We start from the raw sequence: 21,151 nt of genomic DNA, 5'->3' as shown, positions 1-21,151 counted from the left end.
CCAGTGATGCTAAGAGGCAAGATTCCCTGCATGCTTCCACCCATTCCATGCCACTGTTACGCCCCACTGCCATCAACCCACAAACAAAATAAGTCAATAATGGATGAGGCTTTTCCTCTCCTTGGCTGTACCGCACTCTCAGTCTGTGGGGAGGCCCTGCAGCGAGCGCTCTTACAAGCAACCGCTGTTTCATTATTCATACAGGTGTTTTTAAGAGGTGGATCTCACTCTATTTACTCACCGCCCTTGTAAACAACCACGATTACTGCCACGCCACTCTCACTTTAACCTTCTCCTCTTTCTCACTGTAGTGTGTCAGAGCTCCTTCTTCCTCAACGTATCCCTCCATCCCCTCACTATCACTTCCTTTACTTTATTCAAGGGAGGGATTAGAGGGAATCCCAGCGGCCAAAGTTGTGTTGAGCAGGCAGTGCAGTACTGGCATTGTGGCTGGGGTTTTTTGGGGGGCAGGAGGCGGCTTGGACTGAGAGACTTGGCTGTTGCAGGTGGCTGAGACTAAACCCAAGGCTGGGACTGAGGTTTGGAGACAAGACTAGAGGATGATGGTTACACAGGAGTAGGTCGGTACTGTATACTGAGAGTCTTTTTATTTCAGGTGCCGTTGCTGCAGGTTCCTGTGGGGTGAATTGTCTGTGGGCGTCCTGACTTAAGGAATGTTCCACTTGTTAATGTGATCCTGCTGATGAACTTCCCACTTTCTTCAACTCCAACCTGTGCAGTCATCTGATGGAGCTGCCTGTACAGTGGGCGGCGTGTGTGTGTGTGTGTGTGTGTGTATGTGCATATATGTACTGTATGTATGTGTATTTTTGTATTTGTGTGTGCATGCGTGTGTCCTAGTCGCGGCTCCGGTTGCGTTTCTTGAAGAAAAAGAAGGGTGTCTTCTGAGGCGGGCCCAGCAAAATGGGGACCTGGTTCTTGTGTGTGATTCTGATCTGTAAGAATCAGATAGAGAAGGACACAGTGAAGGTATTACATTTGTGCAGTGTTCTGTTCTTAATATTTTTTTGACAAATCTACCAGGTTGACACAGTCATCACTTCCTGGCTCTTTATAACAGACTGTTATAAGACCACGCGCTGCGACCTTGCAAATAACTCAAACAACACAACAGTAAGCCCTTTATTTGTCCGCCTCCATGAAGGTCCACTGTGACAGAATTAAAAAATGGTTTGAAAAAGGATGAATTGATAATAGTTGACTTGACTATGAAGAATATTGCCGGCTTGATATTTGATGGCATGACAGTGTTGGAGGTGAAGGCCAGTGGTGTGCAGAGGAGGAGGATTAACTAAAGCAGGGAAATGAGCCTAGACAGGACAAAAGCTGAGTAACACTCATCTTGGTCTGGCACACGGCAGACTTTATCAGCTCTCAAGGATAAGTGAGTCCACTGGTATCCAGGGGATGCTTAAAAAGACCCTAAACCTGGTGTGGTACTTACAGGTGAGCCTGGCTATACCCAGAAGGTACCAGAGCAGTGATGTTACACGTCCCAAGAGGCAGTTTTTGCAGTCAGCGTCTGTCTGTGCCTTTACCTGCCAACTCACTAGGAATGCATCCGAACCCTAAGTCTGCAGGTCAACCCATATTATGCTGGCCCCTTTGTTAAAATTTTGGGCTACACAAGGCCACTACTTGCCGAAGATACAGTAGAAATGCAGTGTTCGCATGTGAATGTTCTATAACCAATCAAAGTTTTGAACTGGCTAAAAACAGTGCCTTACCGGATGACATTGTGCTGTGTTGTAGCAAAAGTTGAGCCAGGTGACCTATTTGCTTTGGGAGAATCCGCCAGGGCTGCTTCAGACAACCCTGCTCCCAGGGTTTCAGGATCACACAACCCCTTTCACTACAATGAGGCTCCAACATTATCTGCAATGGTCAACTTAGAGGGCTCTGGCAAAAAACACAGCGTCTTCTGTCAAAGAGTTGAATCTGGCTTAACTTTTGCCACAACGCAATGCCATATCAACTGGCAGCACACCACTGTGGCCAAAGAAATACTTGGTGTAAAATCTGTCTTCATAGTATTATAAACCATTGTGCTGTGTTTTGGTGCTGGATAAGGCTTCCAAGGCATCCTTCATTGTAATTCATCATCTTACCTGAAGCAACATAAGAATTTTCTTATAATCGTGTTTAATCCAGTCTGTAAATGTGAATTATTTCAATCTAACCAGTGAAAACAAGCATTAAAGTGTTACATTTAGGCAACTGCTCTTCCTGCAGTATATCACTGTAATGTACTTTCTATGCACTTGGTTATACAATATAAAATCTTATAGGGTCCATGAGAAGAATTTGTCAACATGGAGGGCAGTGCCACTGATTGAACTCTCACCGTGCAGGGGGTTGCATCCAGGGCTCACCATCGATCTGCATGGGCAGCCGTCGTGACGTCCTGTGAAGAGAGAGCAGAAGGGTGAGCAGGAGAGGTTGGGGGGGAGGGGGGGGGAAGCATAGGGTGGGGTTGGAGGTTGTGAAGGTCAGATCACACACACCTCTGAGGCACGGGAGGCCTGTTCACACTGTCCCAGGACGGGGTCAAACACTGCACCCTTTGTTCCCATGAGACCCATTCCCAGACAGGCCCCCACTCTTTAAACTCACAGACCCACTGTATACACACACGCGCACACACACACACACACACACACACACACACACACACACACACACACACACACACACTCACTCAAAGTTGGTTTAAGACTTTCATGCATGCCTCTCTGCTAGAGAAACACAGTATGGGAGAATGACTGTGATGAATGGCCTTTTAATTCTTGTCTAGGAAAATATTAGGGGCAGTGAGAGAGGGACCTGTCACTTCTTTGGTACAGTAACTGGCTCGCTGTAGCGTTTAAAGGGCCGAGTCTTGCAAGAGCAACAAAAACATCTGAACTAAAACCACTTGCTTTGACTACATAAAGGTGTCAGAACCAATAAGTGGCCACAGTACACTGACTTGGTAGTAAATGGTGAATGGACCTGTACTTGTATAGCGCCTTTCTAGTCTTCTGACCACTCAAAGTGCTTTTACACTACATGCCACATTCACCCTTTCACACACATTCACTCAGTGATGGCAAAGCCCATCGAACACAAACTAACCAGTCATACACATTCACACAGCAGCATCGGGAGCAATTTGGGGTTCAGTATCTTGCTCAAGGATACTTTGACGTGTGCACGAGGAGCCAGGGATCGAACCAACAACCTTCCGCTCTTCCTCTGCACCACAGCCGCCGTAGTGTTTGACAGAATTTGACTGAATCTGAATCCAGTAACAAAAATGCTTATTGTATCCAATCTTTCCTTATTGTGTTTATCTAGGCCAGTTTTTAACATCCATTAGTAACTAAAAGTTACACAGGCAGTAACTAACAAAAACTCAAATAATCATGGAAGTTCTCCAAAAGCTCAAAAGTTTAACGTGATTGCCTAAATAATGCTCACTACGTGTAGTTAAACCCCCGAAAATAAGATAAGCAACAATACATATGTGTGATATGTGTGAAGTATTTTTTTTTTTATTGAGGTCCAAATGCAGAATTATTAAGTTCAAGTTCTCTATTGTCACAACAATAACAGTAAAGTATGGAGGACTAAAAGTGCCAAAATTAAATAATTAAATACATCATTAAATAATTACTTAAATGTGTTATTAATTCATTAAAATTGGAATTAAATATATAAATGTGTTATTAAATGTGTCATTAATTCATTAAAATACCAATTCATTTTATGTAAAAAACATATGTGACGCGTTCCATCAAAATGAGTCGGATGTCGCAGCGGCCCGTTTGTGTAGAAACACGTTTTTACAAGAAAATACAATTTTGGGCTATTTTCAGTTTTTACATGTTTCTAATTAAATAAAGTCTCAGCTTTCATACCATGTCAAAATTAATGTAAAATACAAAGGATAAATATAGCTAACATAAATAAAACGAAACAGGTGTCAGAGTTCAAAACACCGGCTAGCGTGTTTGTGTCATCTACGTCATCTGTCAACTGTCAGTTTAGATCGACACGGACACGGAGACAGATTAACAGATTGACTGATTGACAGCCTAGACAAAATTAATTTTCGCGACGACGAAATTGCTCAACTTTTAAATTCAATTCCTGTAAGACATGCTACTTCAGACGACAACTGGATCGACCTTATTACGGACTTTTTCACCGCACCGGCAGCTGAGAGTGAGAGTGACAGCGGCGGCTCGACCTCCGGTATTTCGCGCTACCGACACCGGCCGGCTCCGATCGTGATGGCGAAGAAAGTGAGTGTGACGGAGGCCAGGAGGAAGATATTCCACTCGTGGCTGACCTGATGGTAGCATACAATGTCTCTGATTATAATTATGTAAAGCAGTAAAGCAGTAAAGTTTATTTATTTGAATATAAACTGTCTTATAAAATATAAAAAATGTCTTTCAATTCATTTGGAATATGACGGAATGTTGATTGCTATCTTTAGAGCCCTTTTTCTCAAAAACAAGGTTTGGTGACAGTCAACCTTTGGAAGAGCGTGTCTCATACAATTTTTGGAGTAGAAAAATAATTTTGGTATCGCCATAAAGCTGAGACTTTCCTCTTTACAGCCATGAAGAAAACTCAAAATGTGTTTCTGGGTCAAAGTGACTCAAAATGATGGAGCAGGTCACATATATAATTATTTCACCATTTAATTAATTATTTCATGGTCCTGTGTTGCATTGTTTCAAACTTATTGAAGTTCTTGGAGTTATTTCCACACTTTCCAACCAATATATTGACCATAGAGTGACTGCAAATTTAGAAGAAGTAGTCCACCGCTTCTCTGGTATCAAGGCGCATCAGGCCCAACACACACAGGGACCAGAGTGTTTGGCGTTTGACATACCGAGTGCAGTTCTGGAGCATCAAGTTCTTTGTGGATTACCTGCTGGTCAAATTGCAGCGATGTTCACTAGCTCTGCATCAATCCATTATCTGGAACTGATTTGCCCTGACTTGATGCACAGGGTAACCAATCAGGCGTTAGGATCCACCTACCAACTTTGATGGGCGAATTTGACAGATAAAATAAATTCATGAAGCACTGCAACACAGGACCATAAAATAATTAATTAAATAGTTTTTTACATAAAATTAATCGGTATTTTAATGAATTAATGACACATTCAAGTAATTATTTAATGATGGATTGATTTATTTAATTTTGGCACTTTTAGAAGCAGTTGTTGGCAATGAATAAAAACAAATATATATGAGCAATGCAGCCATGCAGAATTATAATTTGTGTTTTATGGAATTAACAGTGTCACTAAACCCTGAAATTCTGCTAGCTCTCTCCCTCCCAGCAAATTTTAAAAATGCATCAGTAAGAATCATATAGTGGCTAAGGAGTGTGTGATTCGGGAGGTAACACCGTCCAGTGACAGACTGACAAACTAGTAGAAAGTGGTTGCTTCGTATGTTTATAACAAAATATGTAGAATCTGGAATCAGAACTCTACAGATAGATCATTTCCCGCCATATGATTGTGAGTCAGTCCATGACTCCAAACACTCACTTAGCAGAGCATGCAGTTCAAATATATATTTTATTAGATACAGGCATGTTATTGTTTGGATACTGCAGGGATTTCAGCCTTCAAATGCACAAAAACACTCAAAAGGAACACATTTCATTCTAAGGAGATTGATTCTTTCTGTGCAGAAAGAAGAGTTTCCAGTTGGTTGACCAGAAGAAAGGTAAAGGGAGGGGAGGGTAGAGAGAGGAGACAGATGAAAGAAAAGATGGTGGACGGAGATCAGAGGGTGACAGGAGGGAGGAGGATGGATTAAATGAGGGAAGAGATGGAAGAAGCAGCCGAGAGATAGGGAGGTTCTGACCTGATGGTGACGTTGGCACACTGAGCAAGTCTGCGTCCTGCACTCTTCAGTCCAGTGTAGATCTGTCCCATCTCTATTGCCCCTTCCAGGCCAACCACCTCCAACAGCTGGTCACTGAAGTCTGGATGGAGAGGGTTACAGAGAGACACAAACAGAAAGACATGTTATGAGTTCATTTGCAGGCGCTTTGCCTGACCAAACTCAAAAACAGATGTACTGAAAAGTAACACTGACACACTGAAAAACGTCTGATAGTTTATGATACATATTTGTACCAATCATTCCTGTAAATTACTAAAATGAGTTAAGATGGTTGCTTCATTCACGTACAATTGACCTCGATGTGCTGTGCTGGGCTCATGTATGCTGAAAAGACATAAGTTTTAAGTTAGCTACCTAATGATTGATGTGTATTAGCTGTTAGTGTGTTGCTAGCTTTCAGATGTAACTAGTTAGCTAGTTAACGATTGATGTAGATTATCTAGCTAGTGTGCTAGTGTTTAGCTAGCTAACTCAAGATGTGAATACATAGGCCTATATATACCTTTATCTTTTAACATCTTCAAAATGGGGTCTTTTCAACACACAGTAGACGAGCATGGCACATAGCATATCTAACCATCCAGCCATCAACACATGTATGTTAGGTTAATTCTCCAGTTTATCCCTGGGCTCAGCTTAGCTTAAACCTTACTTAACTTTACTTTAAACGTCACTGAACAAATGATAAGTAGCAAATATGGAAAAGCTAAAGCTCATTGTCATAGCCAGTAATATGGGGTACAAACACATTCTTGCTGACCACCAGAGGAGGAGAACTTTGGACTTTGACCTTCTTTGGCGTGTTTTCGACTTTTGAACTGCTGACCGAGGGTGAAGCTGACAGACTGAGGCATTAAAATACACCCTGAGGTCTGCTTGCACTTTTGGCCGGTAGTGTCCTGTAAATGTCTTGTGTGTGTGTGTGTGTGTGTGTGTGTGTGTGTGTGTGTGTGTGTATATGTACTGAATTTGAATTTGTACTTTTTAAGGTATGCGTCAAACAAAGCATCTGCTGTTTAAGCTTACCCCTAATGAAGATTTATTAAAAAAGACAACTAATGAATGTGTTCTTGTAGCAGCAGTAGTGACTCGTTCTGGTTGGTTAGATTGTCCCTACATAGGATAAAGGTGGGATTTAGCAGCATCAAAGAAAGAGGTAGCACTCCAAATGTATCATTATTCCCTAATGATTTGAAGATATTAGTCATATTGGTAATTTGGGGGATTTAATGGTACTTTTAAAAGGTACTTAAAAAATAGCTTAATGTACTTAGGACTCCCTTACGTCACACTTAAACATGTAATAACGATTTTTAAAAAAAGAGAAATTTTTGGGCTGCTTTGGGGCAGGGAAGAAAGTTGTGATATGGTGAACAAGTTAGCCAACAGTTGCCTTTTACTCATCTAACAGTTACAGAGGAACATTATCATTCATTTGGAGTCATGATTCTGACCACCAGGTGAAGTCCAATATTCACTCTTCTTTAAGCTCTGGTTTTGGTCTCTACCAACTCCAGAAGAAAATATCAGCCTCTTTTGCTGCTCAGTGCTCTTCTATGTTCGCCAGGTAGTCTCTAATCGTGTCTATCTGCTGTTTGTTACTGAGCAGGTAGTGTACAGTGAGTTTTTGGAGCCAAAACGAAGCAGTAAGAGTAGTGCGGGTGAACCAAAACAGTAAAGTTGCAGCCGGGCAGCTAAACAATGAGCTGAAATTCACAATCGAGCTCCATAAAGTCGGGGGGAGGTGCAGATTTAGCTGACGATTCCCTGTAGGTTCATGACAGTGGTAGGTTCATGAGTCACCCCTTTCTTTTTGTCACACTGTTTTCACATTGTCATATGATATGAACATTGTTGCAAGACTGGAGAGGTAAACTGTGACATGCACACTATCACAATCATTTATGGATATTGTATTTATGCAGTTCCCATAAGAAAACACACTCTCACCTTTACTTTACTTACACCTTTCTCTTTGTCTCTATAGAACACACATGAAAACCTTTGTAGGACTTTCAGCTGCTTAAATAAAGGAATGTACAGATGAGAAGAGTTGCTCACTGTAATTCTCAGTGTCAAACCTTCTAACAGATCATACCTCCTCTTTATCTTCTATTACTAATTTCCCTTTGTGTTCTCTCTCTGTTTGAAAAGTGTGACGCCTAATAGTCAATATTTACAGACATGATCTGAAAGGTCAGTGATGATGTCATTTGACATTTTACTTTCAATACACTTTATCTCACACACAACTTAATATGATTGAGAAATGATGTGCTTGTATGGCCCCTGCAACTTCACAGGTTTTTACAGAATGCTTTGTGAAATGAATTATTACAGAGAAATCTGACAAATGTTCCGTCTTCACAGCCGGCGTGATAATTTGTGAGGTGCGACAGCAGAATCCAATCTCATACCCGCTCATACGACTGTGTTGGCGGCAGTTCGTCTACGCTAATTAACTGTGGTTGTGCGCAGATCACATCTTTTCCCAACATGGTGACAGGATCCGAGCAACACGAGCTGACCAGGCCGACAAAGACTACTAGGAGACAACCACTAGATCTTCCTGTTATTCTTACTCTGTTTATTCTGAAAAATTTGACAATGTGGTCTGGTGCTTCACACAGGAATAGACCCTGAATTGAGTCAAATCTCTGCCTCTGTAACCCATTCTCCATGGCTCATCATGCAGGTTAGTGTGGTGCTCTGGGAGTTGATTAAGTTTATTCAGGCAGGCTGCTCAATACCTAAACAGTCCTTTCTCATGCATGCAAAAAGCACTGGGTTTCCCCTTACTGCTTTTCTGACATCTTACAATGTCAAAAAAAAACATCTTACACGGAAGAGAGAATGACCCCTCTGAAAGTACCCATCCATTTCATTCTGCGATTATTCTGATGATTACATGTTCCAAATGTTAACAGCAGAAAAGGCACAAAGACTAGAAAAGACAGAGGATCTAGATAAATATAAAGGCAGAGCTGACTTGATTTAATGTCTCTAGCAGAGGTTTCTTCAGCGCAGCAGAAAAGAAAGAGAGCCTGTAAGAGGCGCCCAGGGAACCAGTCAAACCATTCCCCGAGGGTGTCGATCCTCCATCCCGCCCAGACAAGCTCCGACTGGCAGTGCTGCCTGTTGTGACTGGAGCCACAGGCTGTTTCAGTGTAAACAACGATAATAATTTCCCAATGTCGTCAGACCTCGCTAACCTTGCTGGCTTTGTTTTCAAACTGCAAACAGGAAACTGTTGTGCGTTTTCGGTTTGCTCTGGAGAGAAAATGTGCTCTGCAAGAGTCTGATGCAACACAGGGCCCGGGACAAGCCTGGGTTGTGACTTTTCACTTTTGGACAAATTACAGGAAAAATGTAAATATGCAGTGTTCTGCTAGTTACTATTACTTTACTTATTACTGCCTGCCAACAGTAATTAGTTACACTAGTAGTTAAATAACTTTTCTGCTACTTCCCACAAAAGTAATTTTAATATTATTACTGAAATGTATTAGTATTTAGTTACACTACTAGTTACTGGGGAAAGTAATATTATTACCAGTAATAACTGCCCAACACTGTACATATGTAAACAATGTGTCATAATTACACAGACTATCTACATTTGTTTTTCTTATTCTATGCTTGTTCCTTTAAAGTACCAGTGTGTAGAATTACGTGGCATCAAGTTCCAACTAACTGAACACTGCTCGTGTCTGTATTTGAGAATGGGCTGTGAAGTGTGTAGGAGAAACTATGGTGACCACGAAAGGAGAGCCAGTGTTTAGTTTGTCCTTTCTGTGCTACTGTAGAAACATGGCAATTCAAGATGGCGGATTCCATTGAAGAGGACCCGCTCCCTCTGTAGATACGGCTCACTCTAAGGTAACAAAAACACAAGGATTCCTATATTCAGGTGATTATACACTAATGAATGTGAATTTTAAACACTGGACCTTTAAAACAAACTCCCATATGAACTGTAATAATGGACTTTTAAAAAACAATTAATCTCTTGATTAGTTTAGAAAATTGGCCATTGCTTTCCCTTCATAAAGTATTCTCACTGTGGTCAAAATCAAACTGTGTCCAGCAGCTGGTTAACATAAGTTTTAACATAATGGTGAATATATTAGTTATAGTTTGTTTTTGTTTACATGTATAAAAACATGATGTGTGACATTTAGAAAGTGCTGCCATTTCGTGCCTGACTTCGGGGATGATCAAGGTTTACATGGGAATAAGTGTGCTGTTGCTGAGTCACTGGCATTTTAATATTTCAGATGACAATTTGAAAGAAAATGCCAGCGCAGAGTGAGGAACAGAAGGGCTGTACTTCAGTTTGGTCGATCCTCTTAAGAATTAGATGCTCAGGGCACATGCATTAGTAGAGAAGCGCACGTGAAGAAGAGAAATAAAATGCATCCACTTATACTTCATTACATGATCATCTTCAGTAATTGTGCATGAATGTAACAATTATTTTCCAGTTGCCGTAGACCTGGTATAGCACTATTACAATGCAGTAGAATCTGTGAGCAACATTTACAATGTAAAAAGTGGGTTTTAAATAAAAAAGAACATGCTGTTTCAAAGCTTTTTCCACTCCGTCACAGATAAAGTTCTGGATACATGGTATTTTTTTAGATGCAAAAAGATGTTATAGACTGACAAAATACTGAAATCATACTGGAATAAGCTTAGTTTATTTGCTAGAAAAAAATATCCTAGGGGGGCAAAATGGTGCTATCCATTTGTCTTGTAAATCCCCCGCCCGAGTTGCTCTGACGCGAGAACGTGACGTAATTGCCTGGCTTGTACCACTTATAGCGTTCCATTTGTCTTTGGGCATTACGAGTCGGAAAAACATGGACGCCACCAGTGCAGCAGCTGTCTTGTTATTGCTTGTGGCTCATCTAAACAAGCTCAATGTGAAATACTAATGTGTTTTTCTACAGAAACACTAACATTTCAAGTAATTCCGTTATTGCAAGTCTTACATTTCAATAATATTTTGCCATTTTTGCCTATTTCAATTTCAACAAGTGCTGTGGCGTTTGTCTCGAGCCACCAGGGGCCTCCAGGGGCCACCAGGGGCAGTGGCAGGGTAGTGTTATTGTTAGCTACATTAGCCTATTTAGAAAACCAGCTCGAAAACAAAACTTTACATTGTATTGCACGCACAGCAACACCGTGCAATGCATAAATTGGTGACCGGACTAAAGCAGCAATGTAAACAAGTGTGTAAGAGCATTTAAAATCGACATTAAAACGACAAACATAGTACAAATACAAAGAAGATACATCTCAATATGGGCGCAGCCATCTTTGTTTTGCGAGTCGTACGTTCACCCTCCTTTAGCTCGGTGTACTCTGAGGAACCCCAAGTGGGACGGTTGAAATTATGACCGAAGGGGGTGTGTCTCAGTGAAATGTCGTGAGATAGCTGTGAGATTTACACTTTCCAACTCGGCCGGGGGATTTACGAGACAAATGGATAGCACCAAAAGTCTTCATGCAACATAGTCATGCGTGGTATGCTCCCCAAGAAAAGAAATCACAAAATGAATGCATTCTCATTACTTTCCTAATATTCTGACTAAAACAAGGAGAAATCACTTAGGTGTGAATAAATACAATGACATGTTTATATTGACCGAAATGCCTCCAAATGACAGAAAGCTGCATCCCCTTTCACAGAGTACTCCGGCCAGTCCCTCCTCTGAGAAAACATCTCTTCTTACTCCTGAACAGGCTCATGGGAAGGTGTGGAGACTGACCTGTTTACGTCCATCCTCCCCTAAATCATCCACAGTGGTGTCAGGCTCAACTGCACCGTCAGCCCGGCAGGATGTGGCCAGCAGTAGCCGGTGACACTGACAGCGACTGCACTGAAAGTGACACCATTGTCAACCCTTGGCTGTGAACTTATTGCTGTTGATGCGGTCAATGACTTCCGTAACGCTGAGCTAGCTTAGCCAATGCAAACTAGCCTACACTCTATGACTAACTTTTAATGTTGAAACTTGTATTTTTTTGGTCACTTAGGGGCACCAGAAACAAGCTGTGAACACAATATTGACATTTTATTACCATTTAAAGGTCCAGTGTGTAACATTTAGGAGGATCTGTTGGCAGAAATAGAATATAATATTCATAGGTACGTCTTCATTGTTGTATAATCACCTGAATATATGAATCGTTGTGTTTTGGTTACCTTAGAATGAGCTGTTTTTATCTACAGATGCTATGGGTTGCCTTCTGTGGGGTCCACCATGTTGAACCATCATGTTTCTACTGTAGCCCAGAAGGGACAAACCAAACCCTGGCTCCGGACAGGGCCTTTTGCGCTTTTCGCGACTACCGTAGTTTCTCCTGCACTTCACAGCCCGTTCTTGGTTGATCAGTGATCAGTCTCTCTCTCTCCTTCCAGTCAGCAGGTTCTTGGTTTGTTGCTGTCTTTGGTTTTTGGATATATATTATCTTTTTCCACACACACACTCACTACACTACTGACCACACTGATGTACATATACATATTATAATTTGTGATCGTGAATATTGTTTAATTAAACTTTTTTTTGTTTAAAACCTTTAAATTCTAAACTATTGGTCTTTAACTCCTGATCTGGATCTTTAGCTGCTAAATGCTCCACTTTCCTCACCAGCTACACTCTAACTGTGTCTGTCTGCCATTTGGTGCTGGGCAGGTGGTGTACAGTGGATTTATCAGAGCTGAGTTGGACTGTAAAGCTGGCCGATGAGAGCTGGTGAGAGTGAATCAAAACAATAAAGCTCTGAGCATTAAAAATAAAACTATGAGATGAAATTTTCTATAGAGCTGAGGAGTACTTCAGAGTTAGGTGATCATTCTCTGCAATTTTACCACTACAAGTGAGCTCTTTTACATTGCATATAGTCATTTAACCCACTGATAATGTGAAAATATTGATACCTTCAGCTTTAAGTGTATATATCCCAATTTAAAGACTTAAAGGCTGTTTCGAATCTTTCTTCACATTTCCACTGATACAGTCTTACATAAAGATCCAAAAGAATTAACTACCCCCCCCGTTTCATAAAAGGCCCCAATTCCCAGAAAAAATACTCAGGACATGATCTCCGTGTCCTAAATGACAGCTACAATCCTGATCACATGTTTGCTGTCCTGTGTCAGAAACAGAAATGACTCTTTAGCCTGCATGCTATTGCACAGGCACACACGCGTTTACCATATGCATTTGTCTGCCTCTGCAGAGCTTTCCAGGAAATAATTATAATAGGATTGGGCATCCATTAAGAGAAAACTGGACAGTTGGAGACTGAGGGATCAAGAAGGGAGGCGGGGACTAGTGAGACAATGGACACACATGACAGATGGGAATTAAAAGGGAGGCTGGATGTAAAGATGTACACAGCCTCATTTGAAAAACAGGGAGTGTGACGTGGTCTTATACTGCTCGGAGGGGTGATACATTTCAGTGTGTGTTGACATGTCCTATTTTTGGATTTTAAAACCATACCAGTCATATATCTTTTCCTGTTGTACTATTAAATAAATCCCCCTCCTTCGCACACCCACCTATACATCTCTACTTCCTCCAAACACCAAAAATGGGCATGCCGTCCTGCCTGTGTCCCAGTGTGAGAGCCTGATGGCAGAATAGCCCACTGTGCTGGTTCTCACCTCACTGATGATTCCCGCCTCATCAGATCTCTGCGCCTTTTGACTCTCAGGCAACCAGCACTGTTACTTCTCAGTGAGGTAGAGCTAAGAATAGAATAGAACAGCCTCTTACATAACGCAGCCACGGTGCATTCTGGGATGGGATGGCATTGCTTTGCCAAGCATCGGGCAAGCGAGAGTCATCACTACTGTGCTGCACTATTTTCTCTGCTGTGCAGGCAACCTGAAGTCATTTAAAATTCATCCATTATTCTAAAAATCCTGCTTTACATAGTGAGTCCTCAGAATATTTCTAAATACATTATTCCAGAATAAACTCTTCAACTGATATTTAAATATTCAGAATTGTTTAATCAAATACATAGATAATAAATAAATCTATGTATAAATAAAATATAGATTATTCATAATTTAAACCTAAAATATAAACATGAGTATGAAACTAGAAAGAGGAAGATGAAAAAATAAATTAAAGGATAAGGGGGACTATGTTCTATATTTGAGTATTTTCAACAAATCCCATTAAAAGAGCAAAATAATTATTCCACCACTTAGTACTTTCTGACTTCCCTATGCATCTTTGCATATCTGCTCTGAAAATCACTCGTTTTGTGTTCTCCTTTGAGAAAAAAAATCATGGTTTCATTATGTCGCCCCCTAGTTTTGCATTATTTGTTTCCATTAGTGTATAATCACCTTTAAAAAAATATTTGTGTTCATTTTATCGTTTTATTATTTTTATGAACCACCATGTTTCTACAATACCCCAGAACAGAGAAAGATAAGTCTGTTCACATTTTTTGCACGCTCCGCGGCCAACATAGTTTCTCCCTCATGTATTGAAAGAAAGGGTTACAATCTGCAATCTGTACACCAGTAGATGCACTAAATCCTGCACATTGGTGCAATATATTTAAAAAACATGCTGGAATGGAAATGTTTGAAAAAGTGGGAGTTGTATTGTATTCAAGGACGCTGACATTGTCATAACATCAGATATTCTTTTTTAATGTTAACAGCACTGGTGTAAGACCAGTTCCTTCAGAAAGTTTCGTATCTAGCAGGTTTCTTCCAGTCAGGCGTGTAAATAGTGCATTTGTTGGAAACTGTTTTCAATCACAGATTAATAGACTTTTGGTGCTCTGGTGAGTATCTGCTGCACCCTGACGGAGTATGTGGGATCACATGAAAATAACCCAGAGTGCCCATGTTCATTGTAATTAAAGAACAGATCTCTAAACAACAATGGCGCTCTGTGGCATGGCGGAATATCAGACTTTTACTACACACACAAGACTTGTTATTGTCACCATTTATTGCTGGTTTTGGTCTTTTCATGACATTTGTTGACATTAAGAAAAATACAGAACCGTCCTTTTAAATTTAGTGATGAGTTATTTATAACAACCCCTCAATTAGGAACTGAAAGAGAACGGCAGCAGCTTTCATTGTGTGATAGCTTGAGGTGTCGGGCTATAATTACAAGCAGGCATATTTGTGTATCCGTCCTCCACCCACTTGCCCTCCCTCCCCAACCGGCCTGTTATTGTCTCAGGGTGGCCAGAGTCATGGCAGATGGTCAAGAGGAAATGCAGCTCACCTTGCCAGCCCCAACGGAGGTAAAGGTACGGGGGAGAGCACTTGGCCATTTGACAAAGAACACTATGTTACTATAAAACGGTACAAAAGTACACCACACACACACCAAATCCTTGCATGGACTGCAAGCACCCAGATGGTGAAATTTCGCTTCTGTATTTTTGTCACAGATATGTCCAGAAACAAATCATCATGGGGGAAAAACAATCATGGGAAAGAAGTCATTATTCTGATTTTAAAGAAGCTTTAAGAAATGTCTCATCATCGTTTCCATTCCCATCCTGTTTGAAAGGGACTGGGCTCATTCGTCATTCATTAACTTTGAGTAAATGTTTGAATGGAAGGTCATCCACTCTCCCACCATCCACTGAGAGCAACTTCGCAGCTTCATACAGGATCTATTTCCAGCCACACAGACCGGTAGGGGCGAATCAAAGTAATTATAGTCTGCTGTTTCTGTTGTGTGAGAAGAAAACAATATGCAGTCTCTGGATGTGATCGGCCTAATATAGCCTCCTTCATGGTGTGTCACAGCTTGACTGTTGGTGGGGAGGGTGGGCAGGGGTTTGTGGACCTTGGGAAGCAGGGAAGGAGGAGCAAGGGAAAGCAAGGTAAGGGGAGGGAAGGGAAAGAGCTGGGGGGATTGATGACTGGAAGAGGAAAGGGAGGAGAGAGTCGGACAGGCAGCGAAAGAAAACAAATGAGTCATGGGAGGAGACGCAGTGGAAACCTGGTCAGAACATACCTGAAATAGCAGGGTTCTCAAAAACAGCACCAATGTACTGCCAATGTGAGCATATGATCTGAAATATTGTCATTAATTCCTCATTAGAAGATGAAAAAGAATTCACATTGCTAATAACTCATCAGTTAGCCCAGCTCCATCAAAGGCACTTTCCAACAACGCTAAAGCTACAAGGGGTGCAGGCGGGGAGACACTTTACTTTATTGGAAATAAAAAACAAGACATTGTGGTTTAACACCCACAGCGTATATACTGATCGTCAACAGCGGGAGTGTACCTATGTTCCCCGGGTTCTGTGTTCCCCGCTTTGTATGGGACCGGGGAACCCTAACCCTAACCCTTATCCTAACCCTCATCCTAACCCTAACCCTCATCCTAACCCTAACCATAGGACCCGGGGAACATAGGGATGATCCCGTCAACAGCTATCTTAACCCCGTGACTGCTAGCAATAGCAATTAATCATCACAACAATCCCTTTTTTCAGGAAAACATTTCAAATTCAGTAATTACTTTACAGTTACTAAACCCAGGAAGCCGGAGATATACTTGCTTTACAACCACGCATTTGCTTTCAGTTCTGAGGTCGTGCACAACCAACGGTCCATATGGACACAGGATCCGCGAGGCAGCCATCATGTGTATATCTCCGGCCTAATGCTGCCTTATGCCAACATATTTGGGGTCGGCTTGTTTGCTGTTTTATGATCGACGGTTGATATCAGTTTCTGTTCTGTGTAGTGTGCAGGTGCGGGAGGTGCTAGCTTGGTACAGGGACGGGAGAAGTGCAGAGGCGGCTAGCCTTTGCTAAAAGATGACGAATGTATAAGCCTTCCAAACTAAACAAATTGCCATTATTCTTATTCTTATTATTATTATTATAGTATTACGGTGTGGTTTGTCCAAGTGGTGTTGCCGTACCCCAGCAGAAGCCGTTGCCTGACTGCTGTGTAAATATCTGTCAGAATGTTAGCTAGCTTGCATATATAGCATAAATAAGTGAGTGAACAAGAAGGGTCTTTCTATCAAGAAACAGTTGTAAATGTATTAAAAAGTGGAATGGAAAAGAGTGGAAAAGAGAATGTAATATGAGTGTAACGTGGGCTATATCATTCTCGATTGTGACAGTTTTTGTAAGGTGTTATGAAAGTGTTAGAAATGTTATCGTCTGTAAATGTGATGCTAAATTTCTGTCAGAATGTTTGCTAATTTCCAAATTAAAATGTTTTCTTGGGAAAATACCCAAGTAAATGGAAATACTGAAGTTAAGTACATCAAAATTGTATTTAAGTACAGTAGTTGAGTAAATGTACAAGTTACTTTCCACCACTAAGAAAAAACACAAGCCAACATTGCACAAGTGAGCTTTTGGGATTAGTAACTGTAATTTAATTACTGAATTTCAAATAGTAATCCCATGCACTACTCAGAACTGCTACTGCTGCCCAGCACAGTTTACAGCAGGCTCACAAACCCCACGTTTTGCTACATGCACTTTGTTTATGTGCATCCTTTCCAGTTACATCCACAACAGGAAGTCAAGGAAATCTGATCCAGGAGCAGGGAGGAAATAAAAAGGGGAGGGGAGAGATGGTGCAGAGATAAAATTTGAGGAGGAGCATGGTGATGGGATGGGCAGACACCGGGGCCTTCATACGTGAATCCTGTTCCTGTCAGCAGCTCCGGCCCTCACTGTGTTTTCCTCTGCTCCTCTGACTGCTATCCATCTTCACCCAGCTGACAAGAACGGACTTTTGACCTTACAAATTCAGACATGTTGACTTTTTTCTCTCCACCACAGCATATTTGGAACCCTTAAGCTTAACGTCCACTCTAAGGTTTGCTTTGTCCTATGTACTGAGTGTAAGTTACACCTTGAAGTCAGAACAAAAGGCAAGACGAGTTAAGGACTCAGGATTCAGTGTGTTCAAAGTGCAATACATGTTCAAAGCAAAATATAAAAATAAAAATAAAGATTGATTGCTTGAAAAAATAGGAACAAATGATTAACTCTTTACACACACGCATGCACGTACATACATGCGCGCACAACACAGAGTTAGTGTGTGCTTGCTCACAGCTAATGTCTGTAGGGTTAATACAATATGCTGCCGATAAATAAACATGGATTGGACATTCCAGCGGCCAATTCTGTGAAAATTGTGCAAAAATAATAATAATTCTGTTCAGTGAAGCCTTCACAGCACTTAAGCAGTTGCTTTCTTCCAGTTTAAGGACTGATGTTTAAAGGGGGCAGTGGATTCTGTTAAACTTTCAACTCAATGACGCAAGTGACTGTATTACATTTTACACAATTATATGTTACTATAGGCTGTCTCTGTGCGTCTGTCCATGCAGAACAAAAACCAGCAGCAGCAGAAACACAGTGACTCAGAGGACTGAAGTGTCATCACTGAGGTCAGAGTTGCCCGGGGCGTCTTTCACTCACTCTGGGTAACCCTGGCTGATTGCATTATCTACAGCAAAATGATTTAAAAGCTTTAGCTTATTGCGCCAGAGAAAGCAACTGCCATAAACAATTAGTTATATGATAAACATGCAGGCACGCATACACACTGGCAGAAGCACGTACGTACATACACATACACGCAGAAACTGAGGCACACAAATGCCTACCTTGCATGGAGATGAACAGTTTCTCTCTGAAACTGGAGCACTCGCCCCTGAGCCAAATAGCATTAGCAGGGGAAGCTAATTTAATAAGGGTTAAATCCTAAGGGACAACTCTGGAGCACAAAGATTCCATCACACACATTCTACGTCCAAGTAGTTTGTTGTGTAGTTGTAATGGACTGGATTCAACTGTAACGGTTTTTCAAATACATTAGCTCCAGCAAATATTCTTTTCATTATTAATTAAGCAGGTGATTGATTTTCAATTGAATAATTAAATAAAAAGACAAAAAAAGAGCACTACAAGTTCTTACAGCCAAAGAGAATTAAATGATTGTTCTGACCAATAAACAGTCATTTTGGAAAAGCCTTAAGTAGTTAATCGTTTGCATTTTTCCTTCATAAATAACTTAAATGAATATACAATTATATACAAATTTGATCCACTTATTAATAATAGAGTGCTGCAGGAATGAGTCTTAAAACCTGTAACTGAGTTAGCATTTTGGCACCTCCGGTTCCCTCGTCTTATAATCAAAGGGGTTTGCATTTACGTTTCAAAAATCATCAAAAGTGGTGTTCATTTGTGAAGAATCTCTTGCTAAAAAAAAACTTGTGTGTATCATAAACCTTTGTTCACCACAGAACTTATTTTCTGCAATAATCCAAAATCCAATTTAAAAATGCCATTGTCCTGTTGTTGACTAAGCTAACTTCCAGGCTGGCCTACAAATATACGTCATCCCTTACTTCATTGAGTAACCTTTACACATACACATTTATTTCAAAACAACACCACCACAAACTAAGGCCTACAAGTTTTCACAAAAGAATTGTATAGTACAGGGCTGTTGGATTGTACTACAGTGTACAGGGGTCTGTATTTTTTCTGGTCAGCCTGCGTAAGAAGATGATGAAAATCCCTTCAAGTGACGACAGTTTGTTAGTCTTCACTTCTTTAAGAGGCTATTTTGGGATTTTGTCTTGGATTTAGGTCAACAGTTAAGACTGAAGACTTACAACATGAATGTTAATGGCTGCAAAGGCTCTTACACGTAAAGTGATATAAACTTGCGTGTCTGCTTGTGTGTACAGTGCAGTGTGTAGAATCTGCTCTGGGTTCTGTGGCTATAAATAGATGAGCATTGGGACTGAACAGTCCTGTGAAGCCAGGACCTTTGGATGGAAGTGAGAGAGGACAGGGCAGCAGAACAGGACGGTGGGGCCAACAGTTAATGGGGCCTCAAAGGTGACCACATGGTGGTGCGAACTGTACTCTACTGTACTGTACTGTGTAAGTTTTCAACGGATGGTATGCTAAAAAGAGAAGTCGAAGCAGCATAGGTCAAGATAGCATAATTTTTACTCCCTAGTATGGATCAAGCTCCAAAAAATACTGGATCTTACAACACCCATAATGCACATTTTATTATACCTTCCTTGCCTCCTAACTGTCTACATCTTTCAAACTCCATGTTCAAGTTTAAAACCCAGGCTTTCTGTTAAAGGTTATGTATACGACATTCACTTGCCGCTAGATGATGCACTAGAACACTCCATTGACAAAACCAGTCATTTTAAAAAGCTTAGATCATTGTAAAACACACTTCAAACAGGACTGAAACTAAATGAAACTCACCCAAACCGTCTTTATAAGTCTTTCCAACGATCACCAAACCTGGTGTGGTAGAAATAAACCCTTAATTCACTGAGTTAGATGTAACATGGCTGCCTTGTAATGTCAGCTAATCAAAGTCGGTCAACTAAAAGTTGTTGTTTCTGCCACTGACAGGCTCAGAGTGTCTGACAACATTATGAAAAGGATCCCTACAGAGATAGATAGATTTTGTTTAACCAGAAACAGACGTAATATCTCTATCCAGTTTTAATTTGATCTCACATATCATTGTAACATCGCAACTTCATTCATGTGGTCAGAAACAATATAAAACTCCTCAAAACAGTCATTTTTAGTCTTTCCACTGTTTCAACAATCGACAACTCTGGTTTGGTTGAAATAAATCCTTAATTAAACTACATACATGAGAAAAACTGCATTTTTAGTTGGTCTACTCAGTTGCAAAGCCAGACGGACTATGTAAACAAACCACAGACAGGCTGGGAAAGCAACACAGGCAGAGGGAGTGTGACATCTGCTCAAAACACCATGAGTGCACTGTATCTTTACATGGCAAATAGTTGTTGTTGTTGCTGTTATATTAATGGTTTAAACCTCATATAACCTTTAAAAGTTATATAATAACCCTGATCTCAGACTTTAGGAAGCTCCCTTCAGAGCTACAGAAGACTTTACAGGTTGACTTGAACTCCTCTGGATGAGTGAACTGAACTTCATGTGCAAATCAGTTAATTTAACCTTTAAGATTATTGAAACTAACAAAGACTAGACATCCCCACATATATAGACAATTTCCACCAACGGACACCATACGCACATATTGAACAACACGCTCGACGACAGGTGGACTGATTAGAAATGCATCACAAGGGGCTCCCAAAATCCGGCAAGAACCCAAATTCTTGCC

General features: G+C 40.9%; 1 protein-coding gene across 1 annotated transcript in view; it reads right to left on the bottom strand.

Moving 5' to 3' along the window:
• Positions 1-389: 389 nt before the first annotated feature.
• The window catches only part of LOC127365856 (diacylglycerol kinase beta), a 102,954-nt gene continuing 82,192 nt past the window's right edge, over positions 390-21,151 (bottom strand). The window contains exons 25-27 of the mRNA XM_051404393.1: positions 5,905-6,025; positions 2,366-2,425; positions 390-534 (exon numbers count right to left, since the gene is read on the bottom strand). Of these exons, the coding sequence (XP_051260353.1) occupies positions 390-534; positions 2,366-2,425; positions 5,905-6,025 (326 nt within the window). The remainder of the gene's footprint in view (positions 535-2,365; positions 2,426-5,904; positions 6,026-21,151) is intronic.

This window comes from Dicentrarchus labrax, unplaced genomic scaffold (assembly GCF_905237075.1).
Source record: "Dicentrarchus labrax unplaced genomic scaffold, dlabrax2021, whole genome shotgun sequence".
In the NCBI taxonomy this organism is placed as follows: domain Eukaryota; kingdom Metazoa; phylum Chordata; class Actinopteri; family Moronidae; genus Dicentrarchus; species Dicentrarchus labrax.
This window is presented reverse-complemented; position numbering and strand designations above follow the sequence as displayed.